Source organism: Hyposmocoma kahamanoa, unplaced genomic scaffold (genome assembly GCF_003589595.1).
Source record: "Hyposmocoma kahamanoa isolate Upper Pololo Valley unplaced genomic scaffold, ASM358959v1 85398, whole genome shotgun sequence".
Lineage (NCBI taxonomy): Eukaryota > Metazoa > Arthropoda > Insecta > Lepidoptera > Cosmopterigidae > Hyposmocoma > Hyposmocoma kahamanoa.
The window spans coordinates 29,744-38,591 of NW_020654255.1; the positions used below are offsets into that span (position 1 = coordinate 29,744).

General features: G+C 39.0%; 1 protein-coding gene across 1 annotated transcript; it reads right to left on the bottom strand.

Annotated features, from left to right (window-relative positions):
- Nucleotides 1-907: 907 nt before the first annotated feature.
- Nucleotides 908-8,691, bottom strand: LOC113234604 (UDP-glucuronosyltransferase 2A3-like). The gene is made up of 6 exons (XM_026469957.1): nucleotides 8,668-8,691; nucleotides 7,647-7,736; nucleotides 5,690-5,909; nucleotides 4,249-4,468; nucleotides 2,168-2,271; nucleotides 908-1,258 (listed from the first exon to the last, which is right to left on the bottom strand). The coding sequence occupies exons 1-6, from the start codon at nucleotides 8,689-8,691 to the stop codon at nucleotides 1,041-1,043; spliced, it is 876 nt and encodes a 291-aa protein (XP_026325742.1). The 3' UTR covers nucleotides 908-1,040.
- Nucleotides 8,692-8,848: the final 157 nt, after the last annotated feature.

Consider the following 8,848-nt stretch of genomic DNA (forward strand, 5'->3'; position numbering starts at 1 on the left):
ATGAACCAACAACATGTTCCACAAATGATTAACAAATTATTCTATCGCGTGACACATGCGCGCAGGCCGATGGAATAATATTTAAAAATGAAAATAAAAATTTTCGTCCATTACAGAAACTTAAACTAAACAATTAACAGATATAACAACATAACAATAATATTAATAAATAAATAGCCGCATACAAACATATCAACATATACAACATACATATACTACTTAGACTTAAATATATGCAGAAACATATAAGTGTACATACATTGTATATATATATATATATATATATATATACATATACATACATTAATTATTTTGTGAAATCTAGTTTAAAGTGGAATAGGATAGTGCTATTGTACCTTAATCGAAGATTAAAAGGCGAAATTATACTATACGAATCTCGAACTAAAATACCCGTATCGGCCCGTTCTAAGGAATCCCGAGTCAATCGAAGCACGCCGCCTCAAATTGCCTATCCTCTTTGTGGCGGCCATATGTACAGAAACAATTAAACTTCATGTTTAGGCTGATGGCTTTGCCAAAGCCTTAATAAATAAAAAATTAAAAATTAAAAATAAGGTATTTAATTAATAACTTTTGAAACTATAGTAAAAAATAGGGTAGTTTGCATTAATATTGGACGTAACTGGTTGGCGACTGTACCACCTCAGTCAACCGTGACCATGGGACCTGTAAAAGGTCCGAAACTTTGGTTTGTTTGAAAAAACAAATATACGCGATTTAAATATGGAAAATAAGTTTAATTTCCTATAATACTATAAACTTATTACGTTACTACCAAATAAAGATTTAAAAATTGTCAATTTATTAATATTAAATATTTTGTAAACAGTCATGGAACAAAAGTGTTAGTAATATAATCTTGCAATGTTGTTAATAATTTTGTTAATGATAATGTTAATAATTTACAAATGAACATGACTATTTTTTGTTCATTCATGGTAGGAAGCGTGTGTAATAGAAAAAATTATAGATAGTCAATTCATCTGGAATGTAATTTTATTCAAGACGTCCAAAAATTATTACTGCACCTTCTTTTTACGCCCTGCATTTGATTTCTGTTTTTGTAATAAACCTTCCTTCATCTGCACCTCCTGTTTCTTTCTGCACATCGTACTACAAATTGTCTGTATTACTTTCTTCAACACGTATAGTACCAATACAAGGAATGCCACTTGGTCCAGCATCCATCTTTCGTACCATTTGTACAAATACGTCGCCGAACGAAGGTGGTAAGCTCCTGTGGAAATTACAATGGTTAGTAAAATGTATCATGACAATAAATGAAACATTAAGACGAACTTTGTAATTAATAATAACAAAGATCGATCGAAGGAATTTTTCCCTGTATTCGACGTATACCACAACTGCGCTGCACGAGAAGACAATTAGTTAAAAATAAATTTGTATAATGTAGAATTTACATATTTAAATGAAATAAGATATAAAAACACCGCTTATATGGGGTTATAAGTTCACAATTTACACCGCTTATATAAGTTCACAAGCGCACTTATTTCGTACCAGGAAATATATGGTCCGAAGAAATATATGTAAAACGGCCCTATACAAAAATAGCGTTGTTGACATGGCACCCGAAATATTTAATAAAATTCCAGACGCAATAAAAAATCTTAGTGGAATGCAATTCAAGCATGTATTAAAACAATTATTAATTGACAAGTGTTACTATAGCATAGAAGAATATTTTAATGACAGTTTCTTAGAATAGGTAAATGCTGACAGTTGGGTACCATTTAGTTATTAATATTTTTAGACTTTTTAATTATTATTAGTTTTTTGACATTGTATCCATTTTTCTTTTATTTTTATTTTGACATTACATTTTTATTTAATTGACTTCGTATGCCACTTTGGCTTATTGCAGAAATTCCATAAAATTATTATTACCATCTATATCATGTACCTGTAATAACGAATTAATAAATGAATTGAATTGAATATAGATCTGGTTTCGCTGATTCCAGATATGTTAATAACTCAATTTCGATAAAATGTCGATTACGGTAGTTATGTTAAGGACATGTTATTGTACACACGATACCTATTACAGAATCACGTGTTGCGTTAAAAAATTTACAATTTCCCCATTTCTGATAGAGATTTTAAATAATCGCTTCAGACTTACCTTTAGTTTCAATAGCCAATTCAACGTAGTGCGATATTAGTTTAGACGGTGGTGTTGGGCGGTTATTAAAAATTTTCGACAAATATTTCGCTCGGTGGTAGTAACTGGAATATTAGAAAGATAAACATCATTAGACGTCGTCGGGGAAGCAACAAATGTAATGCCCGCGTGGTCTTACAACGCTAGGCATATAGAAGTATACGCAGAGAACCCTGAATACATTAAGGGTGCAATATAACAACGCTTTTAGGATGCTAATGGGGCTGCCGTGACACTGTAGTGCATCCCGAGACGCACACAGATAGTTTTCATGCCATTATGCGCAAGAAGGCTGCCTCACTCATGATGCGTGTGCGCATATCCTAGCCGTTGTTAACTACACGTGCGTAGGGTAGTGGTCTAGACGTGGCATTTCTCTAGAATTAAGTAATTTTGTATTGTACTAACCATAGCATGTAAAAATTTACTGTATTACTAACATTACCATGGATCATGGTCCCAAATAAATAACTCTATTCTATATATGATGTGGAGATCGGCTCTACTACTTGGAGGAAGGTGGGATGGCGGAAACGTGACGATGTTCGAAAAGTTTATGTCAGTATGACGATTTCAAGTGTAATTTGATACATTAATATTTGTAGACAAAGATCAGCACCGTAGTCATCAATAATTACTAAAATAAAAAAACTGTTAGAGATTTTTTACCTAAAAAACTAATCTAACCTAAAAAAATCCCACCCCGTATCTTACCCGGCACAAAACTTTCGCTAAACGGCAATGGACACTTGCTGAATTAACCTCGACTCAGAGCGGTGATCGTAACTCTTTAAACAAGTCCCGAGCTCCCGAACCCCTGGGGTGGCCTTCTCGGCCGCGACTGGTACAAAGTCGTACATCGGCTCCAAGGCAGAATATTTAGCATGTTTTAGTGTCACGGCATTTTCAGCCGCGGAACCTGCCAACTGCGAAGTTTGTCTTAAGTAAAACGCAGCAAAAGTACTTACACGTGTTGCGTCCCACAGAAGACAACGACCTTTCCGCCATGGAACCCATGTCAAACCGTCTGGCATTTTACCGTTGACTCGGCTCACACCCGGGGACTCGAGCACGCAAGGGACATTAGCCGACACCATCGCCCGTTGCACAATATCATTTATGGCGTGGTGTCTGGGAAAACTATCCGCACATCTTTGGCAACTTAACCATGGTGACCGTGTTCCATCACCGTATTCCACACACAGAGCGGTACGGATCACACACCTTGCTCCCAACCGCCAAAATTTATTTGACCTTGAATTTCACCTGAGCACTTATGAGGGTAAGAAAATACCTACACATAAAGCCAATGTTTTTTAAAATCCGAGTACGCATTTGAGCTGTATCTATAACGTGACAGGTACAGTAAAGAGGATCCAGTGTGTACGCGTGAAGCAGTCTTCACTCGCTAGTATGTGTACCTGACTATAGTCGACTCACTGCGAATGGCACGCGTTCCGCTCGTGTCAAGGTCCGAACCAAGTACGCGCTACGATTTTTGGCAACATCAACATACAACGGTTACGGTTACAGCTCGCTAGTGCGTACCCGGCTTAAGAGACCATCGACAACACAAACAACCCGACACTGGATTGAGTTATTCCGGATACCGCTTGATTCCAACGCATAACGGCGGATTCTGCTACCAAATCCTATGTATATTTTTATATAGCATAGAGAAATGCTCTGCGATACCCTAAGGTCGGTCTCAGAGCATTGAAATTTATACCTTATGCCAATCGAAATTGTATCAAATACACTTTGATAAATTTATAATATCCTCCGCCTTCATATCTGTCATATTTTAAATTTGGTAGCAAACAAAAAAAAACAATTAAGTATGTAAACGGTTGTTACGTGTTAACAATCTTAGTATGCCATTGGTTATTTGTTACTCTGCACGCCAGGTGTTAAGGTCCATGTAGGAACAACATCAATTCGTGTAACGAGCAGTTCTATATTGGTTCTAGTGAGTTTCCTGGATAGTAGTAGTAGTCGTAGTGTGGGTGACTAAGGAGAAAAAATAAATACAATTAGCTCACCTATCATTACTTAGCATTTCTGTCAAAACTATCTCCAACTTTGAGGCAAATGTTGGTTCATACGGCACCACACGTGCATATCCAGCTAGCTCAGCTTGACGAGCGTTGACGGGCTGATCGCCACCCACAGGCACGGCGAGAAGAGGGACTCCATAGTGGATTGCTTCGATTGTGCTAAGGCCGCCGCTATGGGTTATGAAGAGACGGACGTTAGGGTGCGCTGAAATAATTGAAAATAAACGTAAAATATGACGATCATTACGTTAAATAAAACTATGAGCTGTATGGCAATTGTGCTAAGAGGTTGATAGACAGGGGCACTGTAAACAAAACTTATGTAGAAAGGTATGGACCTATCCCGGTGTGAAGTAACGCATCACCTTGGAAAGGATGCCAAGCTTCCTTGCTGCATTTTTGGCTATGGATTCAATGTATCTGCTGAAGTTCAGATTGGATGACAGGTCCATTCCAAGTAGCTGGAGACAATCGGTTATCGGTATGGATATATCACGAAAAGTCAGAGTCCGCTCACAGGGACTCCGTTTTGTAGAGAATAGACACGCCTGCGTTTTGGTAGCGTTAAATTTGACAAGATTGGTATTGCCCCAATCGGAGATTGCCTGGAGTGTCAAATCTAAACGTACGCCAGCGTCGCATTCGTTCAGGTAAATCCCGCGCTTATACACCGCCTGCAGGCTCTTCAAAATAGATTCATGCGCAACGCGACGGGTGCACCGTGGTACCTGCGTAACGCTAACCTCCATATAGATTTGAGTGAGTGAGTGCTCTGAAGAGTTATTCAACCTTATCCCTTCCTCTCCTTTCCATCAGCGGACCACCCGTGCCGGACTGCGTTGCCACAGTTGGACGGTCAGTTTAATACCGTCCCGCACTAAAAAGTTTGGCAATTCGTTCTTATGCCGAACCATCAAATTGTGGAACCAACTCCCGGCGCATGTATTCCCTCCCCTCTATAACATCGGGTCCTTCAAACGTAGTGTGAAGAAGCATTTGGCCAGACCGGCAAAATGATAGTGACGGAGTGAAGATATTTGTGTTTTCCATCCGTTACTCTCATCTCTGGACTGTATTCGCACTTTCCATCAGGCGCGGTGCAGTCATTTTGCCGAGTCACAATAAAAAAAAAAAAAAAAAAAAAATATAGATTTACGGCTCCCCACAATAGCCCAATTCATGAGACAGGCATCGAGGGTAAACTTCGACTATGCTCCTCACCACCCCAACCCCCTTGTGGTGGCTGCATCTACCACAATCAGCTATCGGTATCGTTAAATCACGAAAAGTAGTAACCAGGGGATGTCAGAAGTTTTGATTCGGTGTTGCCGAATTGAATTGTGTCAATAACATCAGTCCTACTGAAGGATTCGATTATGGCTTCGGAGAAGTCATCGTGCGGGTTATTTAAAAGTTGAATACTTACCTAAAATATTGGCTTGTGGCCACCATTTTCTAACATGAATATTATTTGGTAATCCCGCGGGCACGTCATCCAGTTTCCACAATACAGTCATTTTCAGCGACCCGAAAATTTTTATTAATTTATTTATAGTCTCTTTTGGTATAGCTGACGATTTTACTATAGAACCCATGCTGAAATATATGACTCCACGTGAAGAGTTGTCCATTAATTCTTGCAGATCCTATAAAAAATGCACATATGCATCAAAGTTTGTAAAAGTCTTCGAAGACAATATGTTCACAAAAACCGATATCAACGTCAGCTTGTGGCAACTGGAAAGTTACCGGCTGAGTGAGAAAGTTCCTAAAGTCAAAGTCAAAGTGAAAGATTACACTTGAAAACGTCACATTTAAGCTGCTGCTCGTTCGCTACGCTGAGCTCCCTGAGAAGAACGAGCAAGAAACTCTAGGGATTGCTCTTTTCAAATAAACCTAAATGCTATGGAATACACTTTGAATCAAATTTGTGTGGATTCTGGAGCCATGTCGTCTTTTCATACATCTTTATCTAACTCGTAGTCTTCAATTTTGTAATATGATTTTTCGATCAAAAAAATTTTAATGTAGTTTTTAAACTTAGGAAATGATAATATAATAATATAATTTAATATATGCTCCTGAATCTTATTGTAAAAACGTATAAATTCCCCATAAAAGAGTTGTTTACCTTGGTTAAACGAAATCGTAGTACCATGAGTTTGGACTTAACTCTAAGGTTAATATTATGGATATCTTCTTTCTTATTGAAATTATGTATATTTTTACGGGCATATAAAATATTTGAGTAAATGTACTGATACCACAGTCATGATACCAGTCTCCTTAACCCGAGAAAAATCACACAACACAACAAAATCAAACATAAAATCTCTCACAGATGTCGCTTACGGTGTCGAAAGGCGTAAATTCAATGTAAAGATCTATAACAGACACATAGAAGAATTTCGTCGACCTGTAGTTTAGTTGGTAAAGCAATGGAGACGGAATACCGTGGTCGCAGGTACGAGTCCTGTTGGGTCAATTAATGATTTTTTCTTTGTGTTCGATTTTTGTATGTAATAATTATTAAAGAATACTTTATTATGATTATTATATATTTATTTTGACCATGAGCAAGCAATGCATTCATATACCCCATCTGAGTCTATTTACTCCGTGAAGGGAACGCATTCCGGTTTTAGATCGTTTATTGTTATTAGGGAAAAAAGACGCGTTTTAAGTTTTTGTTTTTATTTAAATTTAGACTCAAATATAAATATAACGGAGGCGCCATCGTGCGCTTCCTGTTATGGCGCATAAAACAGCACGTGCAGGAGTAAACGGCTTGTTTTTGCAAACGGTACAAAACCAGCGCGCAGCGGAGCAGTGGGGCACTCTTTTCTCTGGCGTGTCACGAGTATGCAACTGTGCAGTCATTAGTACAAGTGATATAATTGGCTCCGTAAATTGTTTGCAAAGCCATAGCATTCAGTCGTTAGCACTAAGAAGCAGCTGTTCTTTTACAACGTTGTTTACGAGATGGTCGGCTAACGGCACGTGGGCAGACTTGTGGGGATATCACCTTATAAATAGGGGTGCTGTTTGCTTGGGGGGATACTAAGTTTAGAGCCTCCATCCATCGCCATCTCCTCCAGGTGGACTCCGAGGTCGAACTCAGAGCAACCCTCCCGCCCTCCGACCCTCCTCTCCCCCCGGTCACCCCAAAGGAAGTAGAATCGCGGACCAATAAAGAACCTTCAGCCCCGCAAAGCCTCAGGTCCAACAAGGTGCTTAAACAGCTTTCTGCACCCCACATCTGTCTCCTGACTGCAATTTTTAACACCGCTCTGACCAATTGCATCTTTCCGCAAAAGTGGAAAGAGGTGGTGCTCATCGGTGTTAACAGGCCCGGGAAACCTCCATCTGAACCGTCAAGTTACCGTCCCATCTCCCTGCTTAACACCATGGTCAAACTCTATGAGCGCATCCTGTGTGCCCGCTTCAGAGACTACGTCATGTTCCACAACCTCCTACCCGACGAACAGTTTTTAGACAGGCTTTAGAGCTAGGCATTTATGCGTCCAGCAAGTGCACCGGATAGTGGAGCATATCTCCGAAGGTTTCGATCGCCCCCGCTTCATGCCCACCGGCGCCCTCTTCTTCGATGTGGCAAAAGCTTTCTACAAAGTCTGGCACAACGGCTTACTTTACAAGCTGTACAATCTCGGCGTGCCTGATCGTCTCGTGCACATAATTCGAGACTTATGTCGAATCGCTCTTTGCGCTACCGCTATTCTATTATTTTTGTGAAATTACTCCACTACTTAGTTATAATTATTAATACAAAGATCGAACACTAAGCTTAGTTCGTATAGCGTCTGGCACGGTATGTTAGAAGACGTCGGTTAGAATCCGGCCGGATCGAAGGAATTTTTTCGAGTTGTTTTTTTTTAATTTAGTCGAGTATTACTTATTTGACTGTAATTGTTTCGGACAGATGGCGGTTCGGAGAGTGGGAGTAGACCTCTGACCCAAATGTCTCTACCAATCACTTTCTTGTACTATTTATTCTCTGGTTTAACTTTTTTCTTTATAATATCAAGTGACGGGACGAACAAGTAGTGTTCCTGATGGTAAGCTACTATGCTTACTTTCCTGTGAAGAACGAGCAAGAAACTCTAGGAATTGCTCTTTTCGAATAAACTTAAATGCTATGGAATACACTTTGAATCATAATTGTGTGGAATCTAGACTCTTGTTGTCTTTCCATACTTCTTTATCTAAAACATGCTTAAATTTTTAACCGACTTCAAAAAAGGAGGAGGTTCTCAATTCGACTGTTTTCGTATGTATGTTACGCGATAACTCCGGTATTTGTTAACCGATTTTCATGATTCTTTTATTGTTGGGAAGAGGGTCCCTCCATAGTGGTCCCATTTCATTTTGAAGAAAATCATCTACCTGTAATGGTGGCTGTTCAGGCATGACTATTCATTTTTATAAATAGCGCCTACATTTTATCATAAGGAGCAATTATTTTAATGATTTTGCTATTCCCCAATTCAAGGCGTTTTTCTCTCTCAATATACTTGGAGTAGTGAGAACCGATTTTTATTATCTCCTGTTTCAAGTCCTGTATAAT

Excerpts from the sequence above, each read along its gene's own strand:
- LOC113234604 (XM_026469957.1), bottom strand. The coding sequence starts at position 8,691 with ATGCCTGAACAGCCACCATTACAG. Across the intron at positions 5,910-7,646 it reads TTAAGCAGGGAGATGGGACG|GATCTGCAAGAATTAATGGA; the intron begins GTAACTTGACGG and ends CATTTTTTATAG. Across the intron at positions 4,469-5,689 it reads GCCACAAGCCAATATTTTAG|CGCACCCTAACGTCCGTCTC; the intron begins GTAAGTATTCAA and ends CAATTATTTCAG.